Below are 27,330 nucleotides of genomic sequence, written 5' to 3' on the forward strand. Positions count from 1 at the left end.
TGGAGATGGACTTACAAATTATGTGATTTGAGTCCCGATGTGAACATCAACTATAGAATGCAGGTGCGCACAGTTGATGAGTCCCAAAATGGACGAAGCACAAATCCTGGATTCCGTTATTAGCCAACACCTAATTATGATTGAAATTCCTGTGACTTAATGATAAGATCGAGGCTGTCTGCATAGAACGCATATTTGTTAAAAGAGACTAATCCATTACAGTCCTAAATACCGACGGGAAGATTTAACCAAACGGAACAAATAAGCTGAAAGTTAATGAATTCTGAATTTCTGGAACAAGTGCAAAAATGATTTTACAAAAGGTTTGTTTTCGTTGGGAACAAAAGAGTAGATATCTTCATTTTAGTGTAGAAAACATCTCAGTAACACACAGCATTGTAAAACGACTATCTTGAAATTCATAACTTAACTATCGAAAGTCATTTCCTTTCCTTGAAAAATCTACATGGATTCAGAAATTTTCATCTTTTTCTAAACGACACAATTGCACATAATATTCTACGTAAATTAGTAATACAACAGTACAGGGAGAAATAATACAAATCAGAAATTAACACTACAATAATTCAATCATGAAACAGATAGGTTTGTAAACTTTTTACATGATGCACACATATACACATAACTAATACGAGGTACATGTCGACCAAGGCAAGAAAAGGTTAATAACCGTCTCCTTTTGAATCCCACAGGAAATATTCAATTCCGTAAAATGCCGTTTGTCTCACAATAAACATATGTTTGACAGAACCAAAATATTGAATTTTATAAGTAGAAAATAGTAAGGATATTAGTAGGTACAAAGAATGGATTATTAGAATAGACTGAATATATATAAACATATATATATCATACTACTGGTACTACTTTTATTACTTTGTCCATAGGTTCGAGACGGTGATATTGTGTTTTTTTTTAAGAAACAAAATTCGGATCCAGACAACGATAATGATTGTCGCTTTTGCATCAAGGAATAGACAGTTTTGCATTGAATATTAATAATAAATTATTCAGTGTTAAGAACATAGAAGTGCAACTTATTTATTTATGTTCATATTTATTCTTTTACAACGCAATAAATTATTGACAAACTATAGTTGCCTTGATGAATAGATAAACAGTTGGATCAATCGATAGAAAGAAAGAAAGACGTAACATTGAATCTGTCGTTAGTTTTAAAATAATAAAATGGTTAGAAACATTAATAGATGGTGGTGAATTTGAAAAATTCTGAATCATAGAGGTAGAGATGATACACTTAATTATGTCATTCACTACTAGAATTTACATTAATGAACAATACGCTACTGAACTGATTGAAATAACAAACTACACTTGATTAGAACAAACTAAACACTTTAATATATTCAATTTGAAATAAATAAAACTACAATGAAACTCTTGGAAAAAGAAACTGTATAAACTATAGTACGGTGTTGGTGGAAATTCAGATGATAAATTTCATAAATCACTGACCGAAAGATGAATTAAATTGTTTAACGACTGATCAGGAAGAAGTATATTCGATGGTGAAATGAATATAGTTAGTTCAATTTATATAAATGAATAAACTATGAAATTCCTCAAATTAGCTATTATTATTGTTGTTTTTTATATTGTTTAAATTGAATAGCTGATGAGTCCCATGCTAGGACGAAACGGCTTCAACCTTTTCAATGATGGTCTAGCTTAGATCGACTTGTGAATTCTACTCTGAAAATACTACGATCTCCACAAATTCCCGTATTCAACTTAATACTTATTACCATTTGCACTTTTTTACTGTAAATCAATACATCATTTGAAGAAACAATCAGAATTCATTGGCTAGTTAGGAATTATTCCACAGCGTAAGTTCATTATACAACTGTAAACCTAATTCAAAATCATAGCTGAAGCACTATGATAACCACTAGATATTATTTACTTCATACATTATAGATTCCAATATAAACTTTGAGCAATCTATTTTTAAGCTAAACACTAATCAGCATATGACTATTAAATTTTCATTAAATTAGTCACTAGGTAGTCATACTTATTACCAATGATCGTTCAGTTCACTCTGGTTTCCAGTGATGTCAATGTTTTCGATTCAAAAAAGGTAAAAATAACTCAGAAATAATAAATAGAGTTAAAATTAGTGTATCACAATCGTCGCATATAGAAAAAAAACATACATGTCTTAATGTTTCAAACAAAACGACAGTATAATATTGATATCGTAAACCGATCAATGCCAGACCATCATTGAAAGTCTAGAAACATTGAACGGTCGTTTCGTCATAGTATGGGACTACTCAACAGTGCACACCCACGATCTCGCACGCGGGATTCGATCCCAGGAACTTCGGTCTCCCAAACCAACGATTACCCTGTAGACCACTGAACCGGCATCCAACGGTGTTGACGTTTAACTTCAATCGATCCATAACATTGCGCGACCATCTTTATTTATTTATTTAAACACATAAAAACTGGTAAAAAGAGGCACCAAATACATATGCACCACATAAATCATTCGATTTATGTGACGGCTAGAATATTGCTCGGGTGCCCGAACTGAAGCAGGTGTTTCTTAAGGGACTACACCCGGAGCCTTCGACCTAAAGATCTGATCCACAAGGCAGTGGAGCAACGTCAGGATACGCAGTCCCATGGTAGCTGGTGACGACAAGTTCATACGCCATTTGTTCCTTCAGGATACTGGAGCCCATATGGACCACTGGTTTGGAATCAGGTACTTTCAACTCCGCTAGGTAGACTCTCCGTGTCCACGAACCCGGTTAAAGCGCCGGATATTCGCTTTTCGTCCTCTCAATTTCGTAAACAACAGTAATGCCGCGAGAAGGTAGTGATTAGGACTTCCCTGGTAGTGGTTGTATACGCTTGGCCATGTGAGAGCATTTCGAGAGAGAAAGAGTGGAGTCTCCCCACTCTCGACCGTACCAGGGCATGTGGGGGCTTGGCGGCCTCGCAGCTACCATCTTCTACTGTACTGAGGTAGATACCTGTCTCTACCCGACACAGATGAGCTCCAATGGTTATGGCCTCCGAGAATTACCTCTCGAAGCTAGTCAGTCACCAATGCTTCCAGTTTTTCAATGGTGGTCTAACATCAATTAATTCATGTGAAAACTCAACAGTTTTTACAACCGTTTACTGACAGCATAATGTGTTAAGTGGAAACAAGATTGAAAGATTCAGACAATAAAAATTAAGTATATAAAGTAGAAAACATAAAATATAAAACCTGTAACATTTAAATATGAAATGACTAGAACGGAAATATTCAATTTTATTACACTTTACAAGAACAATGACTATTAGGCACACAAGACTGTATCATATTATAAACCCTTAGTCTCACTTTAAAACGTACAACAACAAAAGTTTAAATGGATGAAAATGTTTAAAAATGTAGTAAATTTTTCGTCACATTTGTGCAAAACTTTTTTTTACTAATTGAATTCACACGTTGTTGTTGCCTTACAGATAGATGATAGATAGCAAAACAAAAATTGAAATTTTGTATTGATATTTGACAGTTGTTATGTGGTCAGAATTTACAACCATCTTTGATTATACATCATAGCACACTCGTGATTGTTAAGATTTATTTGAGACTAACATATAATATGGTGTATTTTTTCTTTCCTCACAAGAATCATGAGAAATATCATTTATAACCATTTTTAATGGTCGGTAATGCTTTATTCTGAAAGAATTCCAACAGAATATTAGTTAAATACAAGGAATATTTAAACTTCAAGCAAGAATTCAAAATTATTTCACGCTAGAAAAAAACTCCCTTTCTTAATGATCGATTCACAAGACCATACATAATTTTTTGTTTAAATTTCTTTATGATTGGGTACTTTGAGTTAGTGAAGAATAAGAAATTCTATAAAACTATATTGTTGGTCTTTATCTGTATCGAATTATTCAGTTGTACTATAATGCTAGGATGGTGTCGAATTATCTAGTTTTTTTTTCTATCTACTAAACCATAGTTCTAACGAATAAAACAATTCCTTTGTGGCTTCTCTGCAATTCCTATTCCTATTACTACTATGTGATCGGTTACTTTCACTTGTAGTTTGCTACTTTGTTATATGGTATATAGTAACTTATTCTGAGCATTTAATTTTATTATTACTGTAACCATATATCACCTACAAAAGTCAATGAAGCATATAAGAGTACAAGATTATGGCTTTTAACAATGACATCATTCATAACTATTTGTAAATGATACATAATAAAACAAATGAAAATCGTGTTACGAATATGTGATGAATATGGGATCTTCTGTCTAGTGTGTAAATCAGTATTAAAACAAAATCCCAGTTTCTTCGAAAATAACTCAAGGTAAACAAATAGTGTTAGCTATTACGAAGAGTGATTAAGTGTTGGTATATGTTAGGGAGGTACACAAATATATGTTAGTTTTTAACGGGAAGTGTTAAAACTCAGCAACTATAAGTTGGAAAGGACGATTATTTTTTTCAAATATAACTTTTATTAACAATGATTGAATAATGGTCAATTTATATATCGGACCGACTAAAGTTGGGGAATCTCGGCTACCGAATTTCAACTCAATGGCTGAAAAATATCATGTTTACTATGAAAGCTAACTAGTCGTGGATCAAACTTCATATCGGGTCCGTGAGTGTATACCATTAAGAAGTCTCAGACTAAGATCAAACGTATATTTGGTCCCCCATAATTTTATATACTTCACCAGTTCTTGATGAAAACTACCCAACTATTGAACGGGGTGAAACTAGTTTGCAAATTTTCTATTACCAAACAGCTAATTCAAGTTATTTTATATCATCGCGATTGTAAGATCACTTTTGGCTGATTAACTATTACAAAATATTTTAACGTTTTTAACGTACAGTTATTCGAGAATTTTTTTGTTTGATTATATTTTCCTTGAAAAAGCTTGGACCAGATTGCCAGGCGAAACGTTGGATTTACTTCAAATTCTTGCGCTGAGATTTTACAAATACATTCTTCCTCTTTAATGTCTCATATTAACTCGGCGCCCAAATATTCTGAAACTATTCGTCCAAATTTAGACGAAAGTTCTTATGTACAGTTACTTTGCTATAAATGGATTTCAGATGTCCTAATCTTCTGTACTCATAGAAATTTATTCTATATGGAGAGCTGTTATCTTGCACTTTATGCATGTAATCATGTGAGATCTTGAATCTGATGATACGGACCAATACTAAGTATGCAAGGTATCCGGGCTGGATTTCCTAGTATTTTGATTGGATAAATTTTGAGTGAGCGATCGATCGCCGGCATATACAATATCTTATAGTTAGTGGAAAGTATTACTGGAGTAGGTGAAAATAACAATCTAATTACTGAGTGATTAATATACTTTTTTGTATTTCAAAAGAATAGATAAATCATTTATGTGAATAAACTTACATAAGCAGGAGATGATCCTGATACTCCAACAGCTGCATTAAATAAAGATTCCGGGATAGCTTCAAATACAGGAAAGATTGATGAACATAAGGCAGAAATCAAATTAATATCTTCTTCAGTAACAGAAGATGTATGTGCATACACTGCAGTACCAACACCAACCAGACATGGTGTATTAGGCATAATACGGATAATTCGAGTAGATTTCGGCACAGCCTATAAAGTATATCAATATAACCAGATTCATAAGATTTAATATAAAGAAAAGATATTTTAGGAGTTGAAATCATTTATTTAAAAATATATATATAACTTTGTCACTAACTGTAATATTTAGAACAATCATGATAAATGTTACTTGAATTAATATTTTACTGTACAAAACAATTTAGAATTCCAGATAATCAAATCTTTCATTCAACCACTCTTACATAACTACTAAACACAGATATTAAAGTTGATAATAAACACCGTTTATAAGTGTAAAACACGATAAAAAAAACTGGGTTAAATAAAATTGGCTGTTAAGAGCTATGTTAAAAAATAATTAACTAACAAGAAACAATACAGCTTTAAATTAGAAGAGGGAATGCTAGGACAGTGTAGTTGTCAGCATTAAGTATCCGATAAACATGGATAAACAAGATTACTATCGTACTGATAATTTTATAACATTTATTTCTACCCTTCATCAATTATTTGTGATCTGACAAGTAACTGATTCACACTATTTTAACTGATTATTCGAAATATGAATAAATACTTTAATTCTGTAATTTGTTTAGTCAGTTGACTAATGGTTCTGTTGGTTTTTTAAAATCCACTCATTTTGAATTTCGGGGTTGATTGAGTTCATAAATGACGAGTTAGAAACACGCGCTTGCAATGGTTTTATTAAATCGATTGTACCATCATAAATACGACAAGTAAGTTTATCAGATTCACCGGTATAAAATCAAGTTGAAGGAAGTCACTATATGGATAAAGGGAATTACAGTTTTTGACGGTAGAATCATTGCGAATGTTTCAGTTTTATGCTGACGCATTTGGTATCTTTAATGATATCTTTTGACAGACCTGAATAATTATTCAGAAATTATGTTACCTCGAGATAGGTATATATATATATATATATATATATATATATATATATATATATATATATATATATATATGCAAAGATAAAGACCAAGAATTTTCGATGTAAATATGATGCGCTACAGGCAAGACGATATTTTAAGACTTTTCTGAAATAAAAGACATGTAACGATCTTAACATTCAACAATCTGATGAAAATTTGAACAAGTATTGGTTGAGATATTGCGACAAAGGATACCTAGCCATTACTTGTTTTCGATATGTAAGAATATGGGTAGTTCTGAAGTAAAAAAAAATAAAAGAGCTAAAGTAAGTGAAAGATTTATAACCACATTAGCCACTTAGTTTATTAAACTTAGCCATTCCGAATATTATTAGACACTCTCCCTTCTCCATGAATAACTAAAAAAGATAGACAGCTGTAAGTCAAGGGTTTCTTCAAAAGATCTAAGTTTGTGCCAGGTACGGTTTTTTAAAACTATGAGTTGATAACAATATGTCCTCAACATATGTAAGATTTAGCGATAATAATTACTGAGTCTTACTATTCTTAAGGAAACTTCACATGTGATTCTTGGCTGATCTAATGAACATAATACCGATTGAATGTTGGTGAATATGATTTAGTTTTTCCTATTTTACGGTGAAATTTTATTGATTACCTTCCCAACATGACGAATATATCTTTTAAGTTGAAAAAGAATAGTGTGAACTGTGATAATCATCAGATAGTAGATAATAATATAATCCCATGCTATGCACTTTAAAATATCTAACAAAGAACCTTAATGATTATACAGTGTATGCTACTTATGTCGACCGACATAAGCAGTATGTAACACCAATCGGAAGTGGAAAACCTGGCGGCAAAAGGCGTGACTTGAAGAGAACAGGAACGGAATAAAAAAGAATTGTGAATCAGAAGAATGATACAGAATATGAAAAACAAATAATGGAAATTTGTCAATGAACTGTTTAATGTATAGTTTGCATATTTTACCAAAACATTCTGTAATTTTATATTAGAATATAGTTGGTCGTTCCCCCCCCCCATCAACTATATTCTCGTTCATAACAACTATACAAATTTGTATATTAGAAATTATATTAATTCATTTATTGTTTTGACTTTTATATACTTTATTCAAAAAATCAATAGTTTTCCAATATGATGTAAATGATGCATTATGAATAACATATAATGTATGTTATAAACAATAATCACATGAAAATTGTTCATTAATAAGATTAAATATCGAAAAAAAATATATTTTTGGTTATTACTATTATTATTGTAACACATCATTAAAGTAAATTTATTACGTAATAAGATTTTTTAATTTTTTTTAGAAAAAATAATTGTTACTAACTATTATTTTATTAATTACATGTTAAAGATGAATGAGAACTAAATCTAAATAATGGGTACCTTTTTTTAGCTAGACACATTTATAAGAAAACTGTTTGATAGATTGATTTTTCCATAGTATTCTGAACATTATATATATAATATTATAGAATATATGGTGAAAAAGCAAATGAAGCTTGTTTTAGTAAATAAAATAAATGGACAAAAAAGCAGTCCCAATTTATTCCCCTAATATATATCATTATGATGGGAATATATGTATATATGCCCTGGTACGGCCAAGAGTGGGGAGAGTCCGCTCTCCCTTTCGAAATGCCCTCACATGGACACGCGTATATAGCCCCTTCCAGGGAAGTCCTACTCATTGCCTTCTCGTGGCGGGGGTGTTGTTTACGAAAATGAGAGGACGAAAAGCGAATGTCCGGCGCTTTAACCGGATCACAAACCAATGGTGCACATGGGCTCCAGTATCCTGAGGGAACAAATGGCGTATGAACCAATTGTTGGTCACCGGCTTCCATGGGACTGCATCTCCTTACGATGCTCCACTGCCTTGTGGATCAGACCTTCAGGTCGAAGGCTCGGGGTGTGGCCCCCTAAGAAAACCACCTGCTTCGGTTTGGGCACCCGGTCAGTATCACAGCCCTCAAACATATCGAATGAGATTTTTGTGGCGCATATGTATTTGGTGCCTCCTTGTGTACCAATATCTATGTGTTAAAATAAATAAATAAATAAATGCATTTATGTAACCAGTTTCAATGTTCAACAATGTCACTGATATCATATTAAAAAGTTAACCTAGTTTTAATTTAACTCCAATTGATGATTACGGAAACAAAATGTCAGTGTCACTGAGAAATAATCAAACTCATGATCTTGTGATCGGGCAGTTAGTAGACATAATTCAAAGTACAGTTTTACAGATAACGAGATCATTTGATGATCTAAATTTTCAACAAAACAATATCTAATTGAACTAATGTTCTCTATAAATCATTCAACTAAATGCAATACTTCATTTTTCATCAGTATAATAATTGCTGTTAGTGATATCAGATACTTGGAAATAATCAACAGGAAAACTTGAACTTATAATTCGTGCTATTCGGTACTGGTCAGAAAGCAAGGGCCGATAAGTTGTAGGGAACCAATGCTTCGTGGTCGATTCGATCCCATATTACACAGATACGTAGTCTGGGACGTTATGACTAAGTTATTCGGACTGTGACTGATCTTCCGTGGGATTGAGATACAATTGATTGACCACTGAGTAGTGGCCAAGTTCACATTTATTTATACCTTTAGTGCATGGTTACTTTTAAAAATCTATGATGAGAATATTATTTAGAGAGATAATGAAAGTTTAATGATTAGACGATTTAATTAAAAAACATAACATTAAACAGTATTATAAGCAAAGATGGATGGTGGCTAGCAGTAGAATCCAGGACGCGCGTTTCGTCCTATTTGGGACTCGTCAGCTGCCTCGCAGTCTTGAATTCCACTGATAGCCACCAACCATCTTTGCTTATAATGCTAATGACTTAAGGCAAAATCGAGGCAATACGTACAGTATGCACATATGCTAATAAGAGACTGATCAATTGTAGTCCTAAACATCAATGGGAATATTCAAGCAAACGATACTAAGTGCATTAACCTTTATTGTTTTCTGATCAGGTAGTTCTTTTACGGGATTAACATTAATTGTTAGAAGCGTTTTCGATTGATGAGATAATCTAATCTGATGATGCTAAGACTTTCCTTATTCCAACTCTACTTCAGCTAGCAAGGCATGTTGATGGAAATAATGACAAGGTATACAAAATGTTTCTGACCAAAAATCAATGAAAACAGATTGATCGTTGAGTAACCTCTGTTACTTCAAACTACATACCAAGTCTAAAATTTGGTTAATTGATTATTTACCAACTGCAGAACGATAACTTGTAGAAATCGGTGATCTGACAGCTTTTTCTATCCTAATGTAATCGATCTTTTTTGGTGTTAGGATTATTGAGATTAGCATGACTTAATGAGATGAATAAACCAAACAATTACTTAAAGATCAAAATCTACAGAATACTGGATATATATTGGCCAAGTGAATGAGTTATTCAGATCTTGTTGGCGCAGATGCATTTCCATTGAATTTTAAATACATTACTAACTCTACGCCTGTTTGCTCCCACTCTATCGGTTTCTCCTTTATTCTTACGGTTGCAAATTTTGAAAATGTAAACCAGTGTACCTTTATATAAGGTTTCACGGTGTCCTATCTATCTGTTTATCTATGTAACAATGTATTAAAAGTGCACAAAGGTAGAGTAATGGCTTAGCAAGTTAAGGACTTAGCTTTCAACCAATAGTTTGATTTTTGTTCTAGCTGTCACTAACCATAGCACCATATGTTCACCACATAAATCTATACTCAAAAGATGAGCCACATTATTAATTATCATACAAGGAATGTAATATGTAAAGTATGACAACTACAAATTATATAGACTGGAATTTTTCGAAATCTTACCTGTTGTATTTGGTCTAGTGTAATCCCTGCAGCAATAGAAACCAAAAGTTTATCATTTAAACGATCGGATAGACTTTTTAAAGCTGGTAGTAATATGTGTGGTTTAACGCAGGCGAACACGACATCACTTTTTTCAACCATTGGTTCATTTGTTTGTATATATTCTACTCCATATTTCTACTCGAAAAAGATGAGACAATTCAATAGCATAAGTAAACTGTTATCTACTAAGATTAGTTTCGCCATCATGACGAAAGTTATCAACTGTCTACTGAATACATTAGGCTGGCAAAAATCAGTCCGGAATGCAACAGGCAATAGCTAGGATAAGTTAAACAAAAGTTGTCCACATCAAACAGTTCATTTGAATGAAAAGCGGGACATACGTTCTAAGACTGAAGAGCGATATATCCAGAAGAATTAAATGATGTCTCCAGGTAGCTTAGTAAATCAAATGCAAGTGTGGGTAAGTTACGATCAGTGAATTATTCATATGACCAAAGTCATCAACCACATTTCCCTGTTCCGGTCACGCTGATTACCTACAAATAGTGACGATTTATATGTACTTAGATATCAACCTTTGATAACACGGTTTCCTACAGTCTTGTTTTTTTCCTTTGTCTAGTTGGATTAGTCAACAGTCAGGAATGTCACTAACGGATGAATGGAAAATAAATCATACATCACAAAATAAACTAATTTTTTAAAAGTCAGCTGTTCATTTTCTATATAAACAACTTAACCTCGAAATACCGTTACATTGTTTCTTTTTCATATTTATTAAAAAAGCAACTAACAGAGAGACTGAAATGGAATATATCGTACTGCTTAACTTTATAGAACTGAAATCTACCTAGTACGTTATTTTGAATAACGTATTTGTTGACTTATAGTTTACGATCTATGTCCATACAAGCATTGTGTAGTGAACCCTTCATGAATCAAAAGCTTCCCTCAAATAACATCAAATGATGGCACCCGGGCAGTATCACAGCCCACACGCAAATGATGAACTCTCTATATCTATGGAAACTACTTTTCTCGCTTCGAATAACAATCAAATGATTATTATTATTTACCACATTATTCACCCTCTTTTATACTTATACAGCGCCTCGTCTTTGATGGAAATTCGACTGTATCTAAATGTTCTCGAGTCACTGTCCGGTTGAAAATTGTATGTTACCAATGAATATGAGTACTGAAGCAGTTTTTCTGAAACCACGTGCACCATTCAAACTGGTTACCTTCAACGTTCGCACACTTATGCAGGTTGGACAACAGATAGGGCTGGCTATGTCTTTAGAAAGTCTTAATATCGATGTCTGCTGTCTATCCAAGACCCGTGTTCAAGACTCTGGTGAAGTACTACAAATTCGCTCTCCATCTGTCGCTTCGAAATGCTAGTTTTACGTGCGTTTATCCGGGGACCCTGTGGCATCTTCGTCTGGTCTTGCTGGCGTTAGTGTCGCACTAAGCGCTAGAGCTGAGGCAGCACTAATAGATTGGATCCCCATTAACAGTCGTTTATGCGCTGTGAGATTAGAAAGTTCCATCAAAGTGAGAAGAAATCGACGTGAGAAACGATGTCTTTTCGTCATCTCCGCCTATGCTCCGACAGATTGCAGCTCGGATGCAATCAAGGATGAGTTTTACCACCAGTTATCTGTTCTTCTCCACAAAGTGCGTTCGACAGATATTGTAGTACTAGCCGGAGACTTGAATGCTCAGGTCGGGCGTTTAGGCACAGAAGAGAGTCGTTTATGTGGCCGATGGGGACTTGGTGGTCGCAGGTCAGATAACGGGGACCGTCTACTGCAACTGTGCACAGACCACAACCTGCTTCTGGCTAGCACTAACTTTCGGAACAGTCATCGCCGATGTGCCACCTGGCGTCCTCCCTCTGTATCTCAAGCTTAGACTCAGATTGATCACATCGCGATCAGCTACCGCTGGCGTGGTTGTGTACAAGACTGCCGCTCCTTTTGGAGTACCTATCTGGACTCTGACCATGCTTTGGTCTGCGCCAATCTTACCTTACTTTTCAGTGGACAACGAAGTGACCGCCACCAACGGATTGATATTAGCAAGCTGGTTGCAACTTCTGTTGCAAGTAAGTATCGAACCAAGCTAGTTTCTAGGCTAGCTACCATTCCACCGAAAAGTATAGATGAGCATTGGTTGCAATTGCATTACGCCATGAAAACGGTGGGTACAGTCAGTTGTGGGTTCGCGAAACGTCCCGCTTTTAAGCACTGGGTTTCTTCAGGTTCCTTACAACTCATTGAAGCCCGACAGTCTACTCCGAGTGACCGTCAGTTTGACCACAAACGAAGGATGTTACGTAGTAAAATTGGGCAAAGCTTGCGTAAGGACCGAGAAGCCTGGTGGTCGAAGCGTGCTAATGAGCTGGAAGCAGCAGCTGCATCTGGTAACTACCGGAAGCTCTTCCAACTCATCCAAGCCACTGGTGGCAAGAAGTCTGGTGTGAGCGAAACAATCTGCGAAGATGATGGGATGCCAATCACTAACATCCATCGATGTCTTGGACGATAGGCAGAATTTTTCGAAGGGCAGTTCAACTGGCCTGCTGCTCCGGCAACACCGGTCAGACCGTCCTGCCCTCCATGGCCGGTGACGACTGATCCACCAAACGAGGAGGAAGTCCGCAAGGAACTCCAACTCTTGAAGCGTTACAAATCACCTGGCCCAGATGACTTACCTCCGGCTCTTTTTAAAGATGGTGGTGACTCTCTGACTAAGGAATTGACGACGTTGTTTACAAAGGTTTGGGAACTAGAGAGTGTACCAACGTCATGGAATGAGTCGATAGTTGTCCCTATCTTTAAAAAGGGTTCATGTCGTTCCTGTAACAACTATCGGGGGATAAGTCTACTTCCGATTGCGTCCAAGCTATTGGCTTCCATCATACTTCGTAGGTTGTTCAAAACCCGAGAAAGATTGACTCGCGAGGAGCAGGCTGGGTTTTGTTCTGGTCGAGGATGTATTGATCATATCTCCACCCTCCGCCAAATGTTAGAACACCGTCATACTTTTCAAAGGCCAACAATCGTAGTGTTTCTTGACATCAGGGCTGCCTTCGATTCGTTGGATAGGACTGTTCTCTGGGATTGTCTATTGAAGAAGGGTGTGCCTGAGAAGTTTATCAACATCCTAAAAGCCCTATATACAAACACCTCAGGCAGAGTGAGGGCATACAACCACCTCTCTCCATTGTTCCATTCGAGCAGTGGGGTTAGGCAGGGTTGCCCAATCTCACCATTCCTCTTCAACTTTGCCATCGATGACATTCTGGAAACAGCTCTGATGAATGTAAGTAATGGTGGTGTGGATCTGTTGCTTGGAGAAAGACTTCTCAACCTTGAGTATGCGGACGATATTGTCTTACTGTGCGATAATGCCCAAGCCATGCAATCTGCACTTAATCAGTTGGCAATCAGTGTCCGTAGGTATGGTATGTGCTTTGCACCTTCCAAGTGCAAAGTACTTCTACAAGACTGGCAGGATTCCAATCCTGTGCTCACCCTGGATGGTGAGCAGATAGACGTAGTCGAGAAGTTCGTGTGTCTGGGTAGCTGCATAAGTGCTGGTGGGGGTGTGAGTGATGAGATCAATGCACGTATAGTGAAAGCCAGAGCGGCTTATGCCAATCTGGGCCACCTTTGGCGCCTTCTTGATGTTAGTCTGGGTGTAAAAGTTCGGATCTACAACGCGTCGGTGAGAGCAGTTTTGCTCTATGCTTGTGAAACCTGGCCTCTCCGAGTTGAGGACGTCAGACGACTCTCTGTGTTCGATCATCGCTGTCTCAGAAGGATTGTTGACATTCAGTGGCAACACCATGTTAGTAATGCAGAGGTTCGGCATCGTGTGTTCGGTCACAGAGATGATAATGCAATCGATGTCACCATCTTGAAACACCGACTCCGGTGGCTTGGACATGTTCTACGAATGTCGTCCCAGAGAATTCCACGTCGTGCATTATTTGCCGACTCTGGGACTGGTTGGAAGAAGCGGAGAGGTGGTCAGTGTATGACATGGTGTCGTGGTATGAAAGAAAGCTGTAAAGGACTGGCTTCTGTCGGTCCTTCACGACTCTCTGGTTGGGGTCCGAGAGATGGTGCTACACAGTGGCTAGAGACGTTATCAGATATGGCCCAGAATAGAAGCCAGTGGCGAACCTGCTGTAACCTTCTTTTACTTTCTTCATAAAAAGTGGTTGTGTCTCCCTTAACTGAAAGATTTCTTCTGATTGTACCTTTCCGTTCCCTCATTATTACTATTCTTATTACTACACTACCTTACACCAACCTCTTCGTTATTGTTCTTTTTTTTCACGCTCCTTACCTTTTTTCTTTCTCTTCGAATTCTCATTGTTTTGTGTGGCGCATATATATTGGCGCTCTCTTGTACCAATATTTATGTGTTCAAATAAATAAAATCCAGTTCTCAGACATTTACGTAATAAATATACACGTTTTGTAAATAGATATAACTTTTATATACAATGATCATGTAACTATAAAATCCAACTATATATTCTGTATTGTTGTGAAAAGTTAGTTTTCCAACAGTCAGATATCCTCAGTGTATTTTAATAAAGATAAGTATTCAGTCATGTGTGAGTTGTTTATAGCCGATACTTAAAAATATCTTGACGCGTACTGTAACCTTTGATAAAGATAACAGTGTACAACCTCAACAATACCTACACCATGATTGATTTCACCTGTAATCAAAAATGTTCACCAACATATTCATAAGCTGAACACAATACACCTTTAGAAGACAAAGGTTTCGACCTCGATGAAGACTAATTTCTCTCGCAACGTTGATATTTTTTTTACAAAAAAGTGCAAGAACCTTCACTTGCGTTTTCGCAAGAATTAACGTAATACACTGTGCAACAAGGTATTATGTAATTTAGCTCATTCCGAAAATACGTCAATCTACCAAAACAAGGATTAACGATCATTATACGTTCAAAAATTTACATACACACCATTTTTTAAATGCAACAAAAACATTATAATAATGGTTTTTCTTTAAAAAAAACAAAATGAAAGCAAAGCTACTAAAAAGCTGATGATCATATCCCCCATAAAAATAAGACAATAACCACATGCTAATTAAAGATTAATAATCAAAGATTTGTTCATTCATATATTTGGTAATACAGCAATAAACAAAGAACTGAGATTCAATTTACTTGTGTGATTGAAAAACGAAGGCAGAAAACTTTGTTTAATTTGATCAATACGATAAGTTATTTATGCTTTTTTTAAATATCAGATTAGAAAAGAAACAACGAAATCACCAGAAATCAATTGTTTGATAGAATGCGAAAAACAACTCTGATAGGAAAAAAATGATTTCGTGATAGTGTAATTATTGTCGATGCGTAATCATTTCAGTTCTGATTGGATTAGCTATAGATGTTACAGTTTCTTATCGAAAATCATGCAAATAAACCCTGAAGGTAATAAACAGTATAAACTGAACATACAATTCTATTTGGTAATAAAATGTATCAGAACGAAGATTGAAGAAATGATCACTCTCGGAACTATTTTATGGATTACTATTATTTACATTTTTATTGTATAATCACTAAACGACTGAATTACAATGTTTATATATTCAGTTTGTCATAAGCTCTTGTTTAACCCATTAACTATACTACTTCTTATTCCTAATTTATTGCCAATGAATTATTTACAGCTTAACATATTCAAAGCGACTTCTGGCTTATTGATGATTCATTGTGATTTTTCAATTTATGGTGTGATGTGATCCAGTATATTTGCATATAAACCTACGTGTGCTTGGAAATATTATTTAGTAGAAGCTGGCTGATGAACACTCTTCAAACTCAAGATAAACGATATGGGAAAGCTTGCAGATAACCACCAATAAAAGCTTAGTTCGGATGGGTTTTAAGGTTAACTATGCAGGTTAGGACATATAATTAGTCGTCTAAGGGGTCAGCTTATGAACGGAATGGTAGACGTGAAATAGGAAATATTCAATTAAAATTCTGATTGGTGAATTAAACACGTAATACCGACCGGCGTTTCAAGTTATGACATAAAACATTCCCTCCTTTTTAATTTTAGCATCATGACAACATGGAAGAAACAGATATGTCTGATTCTACCTATGAAAACGGTGACCATAATGTTGCTTGGTAAGCATGAGAGGGAAAGATGTTTATTCTTAAGAGGTAACTACCCAGTCGTATTGGTAGATGATCAATTGTAAATGTTATGACAACTTTAACACTTGAACTAAACTATTTGAGTCACAGATTAGATTGCCTTTGGACGAAAACAGCTAACGTTAGTCGTAAAATCTTTAACTCTCTAATTCTTGATAATCGTTTTACTAAATACTATTTAAAAACTTTTAGTGCAATGAAATTAATTTTTCTTCTGGCAATGTGCCTGTATGTGAATAACGATTCAATTATTTCAAATTACACAACTTGGCAACACCACATATTAGTGGAAGCCAGCCATCATTCTATAAGCGATAAATAACAACCTAAGAACGAAGTAAATTAGCTCAAAGTCTTGACAGTTATCTCAAACCATGGAACATATACCTGACACATGATACGAGTAAAAGGAGTACGGTGGTGTTAGATATAGATGTTTACGATACAACTTACATTTCAACACCAATTGCCAATACCATTTACAACTATTTCGATAAAGTAACAATATTTTCGGGAGTAAAAGGTTTAAGCGCTGAGTTCCATGTCAAGGACAATCGACCACCTTAAAAACCAGTAGTTAGATCCTTAAAACAATGTGAATTTTAGCGTTAGCACATAAAAGCTTAATTATTGGTAAAATAGCAAACAATTACATTATTCTACTAAAATGAAATCAGTAGTTTGCACATTTTTAGTAAAAATACTGGTATGTAATCACACCACGCCATTTCTAACTTACAGAACATAGAGCTTTCAGCGGTATCAGAAACTAAACAAATGTGCGTAGAAAACAAACATAGGTAATCAAAACAAACTAAGACAGTATTGAACTCAAATATTAAGCTGTTGTTATGAGCAATCAAGGTTAACTACGCATGGCAATATATAAAAAGGATTAGAAATATTGATGTAAAGCCGACCATCTCCTAAGAGATGTCTTTACATCCGTTCATCGGTAATTAATGCTTGCTTTGCAAAGAAAGTAACAATGCTAATAGTTAGGTCTAAAGAAAACTCAAAAACAAAAACAGATCGCTTCGACTGAACACAGAACCATTAATTAATAAGGTTAGTATTTCTACTTACTTTAACAACAGTACACAAGCATTTACCATTTTTGGAAGGGATTATCATGTGCTTGATTTCTATAAGTCAACCTATTTCCCTAAACAGAATAAAAATCATTATTTAATCGATTTGTAGCGTAGTCAGAGAATACAGTGGGAAAATCCCTTTAACTTTTTTTCAATTTACGCCTTACATAATACTCAGATTAAAGTTTGATATCAACAGGATCGATCCGTAGGAAGTAAGATATTCCCCAGTCAACTCTATCAAGATTTGCTCAGATAATGCAGTATAAAGCATAAAGAACTGTGGTAGATATATTGCACCAGAAATATATCAATTGAAGAATTAAGCAGTGTGAACCATTTGCATTCTTTTCTCGTCATTTATGACAACAATTAAACAGTGAACTAAAGATATAATGAATTCTTGTAGATCATAGAACATAAACCAATATTATACCATATTTTGGATCTAATCACTAAATACATTTTTTAAATATTGTTAACAAAATACCTGTAAAACAATTATAACAAAGTGAAATGATGAAGACCAACGTACAATATACTCATACTAATTCACACTATAACTCTGAACAGGTAACAGGTGAGTTTTAGTAACTGTAAGCCCTCAAATGTTTATATGGTAAATAACTTCAAATTGTGTTTGCTCGTTACCTATATTTTATAAGAAAAAAACTGGCAATTGTTTCGCTTTTTCTATAGGATTGATTCTTTTACAGTTTTAAGCAGACAAAGATCTTTCTAATAGTTACTGATGTATTTCAACATCTCAGCTGAATTCCCAGTAGTCACAGTAATTCACTAAAGAGGATTTGCAGTGATTCTTACTTTTTGACTGACATTTTCAGCATCTGTTAAGAAGGTAATGAACATTACCAATAACTAATCGATAAAATCTAGTAAACAAGTATAGGTTTACCTACTCGTTTTCGGTCCACACTTTATGGCTGAGCATTAACGTTTCGAGCTGGTTGCTTGAACTAAACTAGATAAAAATAGATTATAACTTGTTATTTAGTGATGGAAAATCGAGTGTTCTGACTAATGAGTTTGTGCTTAACACATTTATCTTTATGCGAATGAGCATAAAAAATGAAGAGTTATTCACGGTAAGATGGACAGATCAAGCTGAGGAGAAATAGCAAGAAGAATCCTGTGTTCTCTTGAGTAATGAAACCAAAACTCAAGAAGCAAATAAATGCTAGAAAAAGACCTCATTGACTGTTTTATCAAAATATTGAGGATTCAAACGATTATTGTTTTGAGAATTTATGTTGTACATTGTTGCGTCTATCACGTTTTCGATACTTTTAGGTTTCCCTTAATAGATTCCCTATAGCTGTATTGACAGAAAATTTCGATGAGACTATAACTTATAGACGACATTTGAGCGACGCCAAAGTGACCTTGAGAATGTCTACCTACTTACTAAGGGTAAATGAAGGTTGTGAATTAGTTTAAAGAATAAGGATTATGATTCACAGTTGATAGTTAGGAATTAGATTTATGATTTTTCATCACGAACTCACATTACCTAAAGTGCCAAAACGCTATTTAGACAAATGGGTGGATGAATTTCGCGCCAAAATTCAAGACTTGTTATTCTAAATCTGATTGGTTCTTCCATAAATTATAGTCTCGCCAAAATCTTCGCTGATTTTTTACTTCATGAAGTCATATCATTAAGTATTTGCAATTGATTGATCACTGGATAGTGACCAGGGTCATGTGTGTCAAGTCCTTCTTAGTGCGAATCGAATTCTACTGACCAGATTGCAATGTAGGCATTGGGTTTGAGTCCGCCAGGGAGCATCAAACCCCTCAAGATTACAGGTACACCTTACTAACAAGTGCCGAATAGCACGAAACCTAGGTCCAGGGTTTGCTATCGACTACCTCTAACCACTACCCTACATATAACTAAGTGTTGTACTTAACTGTTGTGTGAACAGAACAAACAGCATTTCTCATTTTAGTTGGTACAGAAAATGGTCACTGGGAAAGTAAGCTGGAAATCGCTTGTTCGGGATCTTACCAGATTTGACAATCTATTACTATAAGAAGACGGAGTTGATCAACTCCGTCTTCTTATTGTTCTATCGAAATTTATAAAAGGGACTAATTGCTTTAAAATCTATTACTACCTGGAGGCGTTCATTGTTACAATTCAACCTATTAACCAAAGATATTAAAAATAGAATTAATGTTTGTAAGTATCTTCACTGTAAATAGTTCTTGAATAAAACATTAAATATGTACACATTTAGTTAACAAGTATCAGAAAGGGATGTAAAATAACTATCTGAAATCCACTATTAGTTAGTCTCGCGAAAAATAACACAAATTAAAACAAAGCATACTATTAAACCACATAAATAATAAGTTTAATAGTTTGTTTTGTTGAATTGAAACAATTTTATCAATGGAAATAAGCTATAAAATAAATTGGTCTACATCAAAAACACAAGTTATCTACACTTTAAGGATAAATTAATCTAACAAAGTGTTATCTTCAAAATATACAAGAATGATATTGTACACAAAGTATACCTCTGCATCTGGAAATGATAAACCATACCGATCAGTCATTGTAACTTGCGAACCAGTGATTACATCTGTAATTTCAGAAAAAAGAACATTACGAAAAATTATTGTACACAAAACTTATAACAGAGTACAAGGACTCGAAAATGTTACAAGTTTGTTATTAAAAAATCTGACGATGACTAGTAATAGAATCACTTTACAAAACACAAGTAGAAAAACCCTCTTAATCCAACGTATCAGCCATTACTTTATTTAATAGGATGTTTTATATTCCTCTTGTAAATTATGTGATCAGTGTAATATCTGAAGAAATGGGCACTTCGTACAAATTTACTGAGGAATATTATTTCTGAATTGATGAAATAACCTTTTATTCGTCTTTTCTGTGTACTGTTAATTTTTCATGAGAAAACATTTTTAATCACAATTAATTAAAGTAACTTAGCAACTAAGTTCGTGTGCTCAGTGTTCGATCATATTCTGTGTGAGAGCTAGTGATTCTATCTAATTACCTAAATGAGGGTGGGGTAGGGTCTAAACCCATAACTTAGTAGTTGGTAGCCAATTGATTTTACGGTCAAACCACCAATCTACTTTAAATCATAAAACGATTAAACTCACAAGCAGTTGATGGGGTTCAAGTTTAAGGTTTGTTGGTAGTATTCAGCTTTTTCGTTTGTTTTAGTATACCATTTTGCCACCTTATTTCTAAAAATACTGTAAATTTCATTATACACAAATAACTATACATCTGATCAATATTCTTCGGTCAATCTAATAAATAATTCTACTCAACATATAACTTCTCTTGCTGGAATGCCGAGGGCTAAGTGAGAAAATAAGGAAGATATCTCCCATTTGTGAACAATCATCACAACGTAGATCCTGGTACGTACGTACATCAGTTCGAGTTGTCATACCCCATTAGCACAGAGAAATGAAATTGTCAGATCAAATCTCAGAATAGTAAAGGCATCGAAGATATGACTCGAGAAAACATGAATTAGTGAAATGAAAATAAATAAAGGTTATGGGGAATTTAGAATCTAAGAGTTTGGAAAAAGACAAAGAACGAATTCACCTGCTCCATTACAAACGATTTTGAGTCATGTCATTCAAAGTATATGACTAATGGTTACGACAATCACGCCGATCCCAATCAGATAGTCTACATCTATTAGCACGTCTAAGTCCAATTGTCATTGACGTCATGGACTGATGACATATTTTGGTTTGGCTACCCCTAGCTTCCTTTCAACCAACTCCTACGCCACAAAAAGTCACCCGTCAAGTTAGGCGGTGGTTGGAAATACGTAAGATATGTCCCAAACACCTCAGTTGATGAAGATTTGCTACCTCTTCAATCGATTTGCCATCCTTAACTTAGACTTTATTCCTAGCCCAGGCACTGCTTACTCCGTGTTCCCAAAGTACACGAACGATGTTTCAAAGACACCTATGACTGGATACCAGTGACCTATGAATATTCTCTTCTGAATGGCCATGTTCCATACCCATAAGGTAGAACGGAGAGAACTGCTACACAGCAAACTCATCTATTGGTTGGCAGACGGATATGTTGCCTACACCACAAGTGACTCGACTCGGCAAAAGCCAGTCGAGCCTTCTGAATCTACGTTGAGATTTCGTCAAACACCAGACCATCAGCACTGACGAGACTCCCAAGATAAGTGGAGAAATCGATGCATCCAACTACTTCATTTCTTATCAACAGCTCATCCGATGATGCGACCCAATCCTGAAGTTACATTTTACATTTGGAGGGAGAGAACCGCATCCCAAACACGCTTCCATTGTTGCTTAAGGTGATCATAAAACTCTGCATTTAGTCACCGTCTTCACCAAACTAAACCACTTCATATGGCCTGATTATTTTGACAATCAGGACATCCAAAGTAAATATTTTCTAAACATACACACTTTGATCTTCGAACAAGAACAAAATACATAAAGTGCAAGAAAATAACCAGACAATATGAAATAGAGCATTCATAACTACTGGGAACAAACTAACAGTTCACAGTCAAGAAAACAGATGGTTTCGGAACAGACTCGGCAATTAGTCTAAAGGTTAATTTTATCTAAAAATCGCATGTTAGTAATCTTATCCTCGTATGAAAGCAAAATAAACTATATCAAATAACCGAACAAAAAAGAAAATACAGAGCTTACAGAACTACGTTAAATTATTGATATGTAAAAAAAAACATAATAAAAGTAAATAAAAAAACGTACTTGAGGCTAGAAAACCTTTGACCAATGCTTGAGACATATTACCAGACCCCATAAAACCGTAATGTTTGGAAGCCAGAACAGTTTTTATATCAGCAGACATTGCTTTATGATTACCTCAAAAACAAAATATGAAAAAAACTTTAAATATTTAGAAGATAATCGAAAATACAGAGCATAATATGTCGACATATATACTTTTAAAAGTTCTTCCACTATATAAAAGGACGATTAACATGTAAGACTTGCCATAACGTTTAGTATGAATAATATTTTTGAAGAGATTAGATTTTTTAACAATACAACAATTAAGCAACATCATGTGGATGAATGAATGGTCAAGCTATTCTGAAAACTGATTAACTACTAATAATCGCTAGTTTAATTAATTTAGCGTATATCGCCAAAGTGTGTGCATCAATCAAAAAATGATTTATTTAATTATGTTTATCATATACATATATACGGATCAATAAACAAATCATGTTTTGCACGAATATGTATGGATATAAAGAAATCACTGTCCAAGGTCAATTGTATTTGGAATCAATGACATTTTTTTATTGATGATACAATTAAATCATTGTATACATGCACACTGTTAAGTCACTACAAATAATGATACATAAAAATGAAATATTATTGATCGGGATAGCTATTTTTAGACTGACTGACTGTCTAACAAATCTATGATGTTGAAGAGTTTTGAGCACATTCTGCAAACGGATGTTCATCAACAGAATTTCGCTTCTATAAATTCTAATCCTGGTTGAGTACTTTAACCTAATGATGAGATGTTTATAGTCAGCTGTGATAAAATCAAGTCAATATTATTCTCGTTTCGTGATACAATCCTTCCAGTACAATTTTTTCCAATAAAGCTTAGTGTTCTGAACATATGTGAAGAATAGAAAGTCCTTTTAAAAATTTTATCCACAATGATTACGATCACTGTGAACCGCAAAGATTTTACTCAAAGTACATATCGCTCAAATTGTTTCATAAATAATTACCTATCCATAAAGGTAAAAAAACGTGATTCAATAAACATTTCAGGTCCATAGAGTACAAATTTTGTTAAGCGGTTATCATGACACATCGATGATGGCTAAAACGTCATTTTAAATCTAGAGATACTACGATCCTTTCCCACAATACCGACCAACCCAATGAGGACTATTGAAGTACCTTTAAATTTACTTTGGGAGCAACAAACTCCAAAACGTACACATTAATTTTAAAACTTCCGATCCTATTCCTCATGGTTGAAACAATGTCGATGTTTTATCTTAACCTTTAACTTTATTGTCCCACCAGATCATTTGTAGACGTTAGTAAACTGAATGAGTTCGTAAATAATGAAAACAAAAGATATAGAACGAAAGAGTAATTTATGAAGTCAAACAGTGGGCTGTCTTTGTTAACAGGAAAGCAAAACGATTTCAGTTGAAATATTTCCTATTTAGGATCTCAACCGTGAACTGGGAAACATTTCTTAATAGAGATACACAGAAAATGACTACATGCACCTTGTTAATCCCGATTTCCAGTTAGTACCCTTAAAAGATATATTTGCGATCACGTCAAATTTAGATAATGTCCTGAAAGCATCCTAAAGACAGGATTAGTCCACAGAAACTGAACGAATGATAGTTTCAAAACCTTAAACATGGAAGACCTAGATGCTCTTCATTCACGAATAATATCAAGACTATCAGACATAATCATTTGGTTGTTGGGGATATTATTTTATGTGCCAGTGAACTGATCCAAACATTTGAGAGTGGAAGGATGCAATCACCCTTTAGTCTACGATACTGGGTGTAAATATATGATGAATATTGATCCTGTGAGTTATAACAGTGCAACTTTTGAGTTAGTACAGGCCATCCGCGTTGTTACTCAATGTAAAGTGAAATGGTGCAACCTCTTGGTCAAGCTTTATCATGGTCCGATTCTCCTCTGGTTGAATGACCCAACTTTTAGTCTTTGAGGGAGTAGTGAAACACACTGATCATAAATTAAAGACCACAGTTAATCACATCATTTGTTCCAAAGTGATTCAAGTCTTACTGTGTTTGGAAGACTAATAGCGACATTAACATGTTATTTAGTTTCACATCCAAGACACGGGACCCCAGAAATTAGTTCATTTCCAAATATCCTATAACCACCTTGCAGTATGGTAACTAGAGTGATCATATTCGACTTATACCTTTTCTGTAGAAAACCTTGTAAGTTTCGGTCACTATTTTATAGTGACATGACTTTATGTTTGTGCTCTGGAAACAGTACGGCTACTCCGCTATTATGTGGCTATATTTTTTGCTTGGAAGTATCCGCCTGATGGAGCTCATATACCGAGATCAAATGCTTGAAGGTACAAGGTTTGTTTCCCACAACGACATAGTCCTCTAACGGAATTTTCAATGAGAACCAATCTCCACTGTTAACGTTCTCAGTCTAAACATTTGTTTTCACGCCACTTCAAAAGTATAGTATAGGTCAGTCGACTTTCTATAATTTTTGCTTGGTAAGAGAAGCTAAGTAGAGTTGCTCGGAATCAGTTACAGTGATCTAGTTGCGTCAATCCCTTGCTTTCCGCCAGCTTTAAAATTCAATACCATTCCTAACTTCTCATTCTTCAGTCTTGCTTGTTCGTTCTGAACCGTAGTTCCTAGCCCTAGATTTCCATGAAAGTTGAAACTAACTTCTTTTGTTTTTGATATTGATTTCCTACCCCCTCCTTTACTACGAGGTGTGAGGACTTGGATGCTCATCCTTGCTAGGTTTTCGGCTGATAAAGATCGACTGAATGTCATGTGTTGGTTGTGTTAAATTTCGGTAATGTGTAAGTAGCATTATGGGTCTCCGAAATTAGATTGGAATATTACAAAAACTACGGGAAAATTGTGTAAACCACAGATATGAAGCTATTTAATTTCAGACCAATTTTGCACTGTTTCACTACGTTCCCAACGGTTTTGTATTGAATTTGGATTTCCGGTCAGTTGCACTACATCGATCAGTTAAACTGACCTGTTTGCAAGTCAAAAGACAATTATATACTAAATAAACCCCAATTTATATTGTATTTATGAATTTGATCAGCAGTTGAACATGTGGTCAAATGATTAACCTATAGTACAGAAAACAGCAGAAATAAGTGAAACCCCAGGACGATTATCCAGAATTAATTATTTAAGATCTTGGATTGACAGGAAATAAATTAACGGAGATGAAAAGGATATACTATGGCAAGATATTTGGGACATACTGACTTTTAGTCTCCGTCAACATCTCGAGAAACAACTTCGCACAGTGCAATATTAAAGCTGGAAAAAATAACTCTTAGTTGATGTAGTTGAACTTTACGGACATTTTAAGAAAACTACAAGAAGCTTTAAGCACCTTATGGGCAAGCTTTCCCACAACTTCAAAAACATCCTATTCACGCTCCAAATCTTGCTGTTCCGACTCAGTACAACCGGTCATACAATAGGCGAACGTGAAAATACCTATGCAATACACTATTTCGGCATCTTCACCCACCCAGCTCAAAACAGTACCGCAAGCCGACTGTAGGTCATTTGCACGATTGACCTTCAGACTTTCAGATTCGTGTATAAGGACAGAAGGTCTACACCCTATGTAAATCGTTTCCTAGTAAGCTTATGTGAGTGTCCAGTCTTCGCTTTAAAAATGCAATTAAAAGTGGGGCCGCCACTGCTTCCAGCAACAGGTTCCAAGAATTGCTGACTCTGAGTGAGGACCTGTATGCCATGGGTATTTTGTTCGCTCTTGGCTTTTCCACTCTACTACTATGTCCTCTGAGTTGTTCCAGTCTTGTAGGAAGAAAAAGAGAAGATATATTTGGTCCAAAATCATTACTTATCATACCATACATCTGTAGAGCCAATGGAATGCCACTGGACCCTAGCCAAATAATTCGACAGTTAGGTCACTCAATATCGAAAAATTCACGAATCCTAATCAAGTTCAAGGACAACCAACGCACTCTATTGACTGGCTCATGCGGTTTTCATCGCAATCTCTTAGTTGTACCCACTTTTACTAATATATTTCTACAACAACGTCCTTAGTGTTGAAGATGCCACAGGTATTCGGAGTTTGACAACGCTTTAAAAGTAACACCTTCTAATACGAATCGTACCCACCAAGTGAAATCAAGGTCAGAAGCGAAGAGGTTCGAAGACATATTTGATAGGCTATCAATATACCGAGGATCGTCTGATCTAATCTACCTAGCGATTGCAGGGGTTGTTGAGCACGGAGTTCACACTCGTGATCTGGTGCGGATACATGACCGAGCACCTTCAGCTAGGTGAGTCTAATAAAACTAATGTGGCCAGCATCCAATGTCGAAAACTTACAGAGCTATTTATTTTGGGGAATTGTTTACCGCTACAGTGCAATACGGTTTTCAGAGCAGCCATAGTACCTTGGTACGACGAAAGGGTAATCCAAGTTAGATACTGACTGCGAGGTGTGACTTCAAAGTTAGCTGGTTCGTCACACCATCCTCGTCCATCTCCAGTAGGCCCTCAATCATTCAACTCAGGTCATCTGTGTTAGTGGTCTATGAATAAAAATCAGATCACCTCTTAATCTGTTCTAGGACTGAGTAAAGAGATGTAGCTTTTCAGGCCCCGCTTTGTATAGTAAACCCCGGTGTTGTTGAATTTCATTGGTAGGTGCACTCTG

At 35.2% G+C, this 27,330-nt stretch overlaps 1 protein-coding gene across 6 annotated transcripts in view; it reads right to left on the bottom strand.

Moving 5' to 3' along the window:
* PROC1_1 (Pyrroline-5-carboxylate reductase) overlaps positions 1-26,220 on the bottom strand; it is a 37,341-nt gene extending 11,121 nt beyond the window's left edge. The window contains exons 1-7 of one of the 6 annotated variants that reach the window (XM_051209492.1): positions 26,158-26,220; positions 22,609-22,722; positions 20,356-20,420; positions 17,801-17,879; positions 17,454-17,483; positions 10,477-10,653; positions 5,476-5,691 (exon numbers count right to left, since the gene is read on the bottom strand). In XM_051209492.1, the coding sequence (XP_051074944.1) occupies positions 5,476-5,691; positions 10,477-10,653; positions 17,454-17,483; positions 17,801-17,848 (471 nt within the window). In that variant the 5' untranslated portion in view covers positions 17,849-17,879; positions 20,356-20,420; positions 22,609-22,722; positions 26,158-26,220. Of the gene's footprint in view, positions 1-3,160; positions 3,740-5,475; positions 5,692-10,476; positions 10,654-17,453; positions 17,484-17,800; positions 17,880-20,355; positions 20,421-22,608; positions 22,951-25,882 lie in introns of those variants that run through there. The other 5 variants (XM_051209490.1, XM_051209491.1, XM_051209493.1 and 2 more) reach the window with 5 other exon arrangements.
* Between the last annotated feature and the right edge of the window lie 1,110 nt (positions 26,221-27,330).

This window comes from Schistosoma haematobium, chromosome 1 (assembly GCF_000699445.3).
Source record: "Schistosoma haematobium chromosome 1, whole genome shotgun sequence".
Lineage (NCBI taxonomy): Eukaryota > Metazoa > Platyhelminthes > Trematoda > Strigeidida > Schistosomatidae > Schistosoma > Schistosoma haematobium.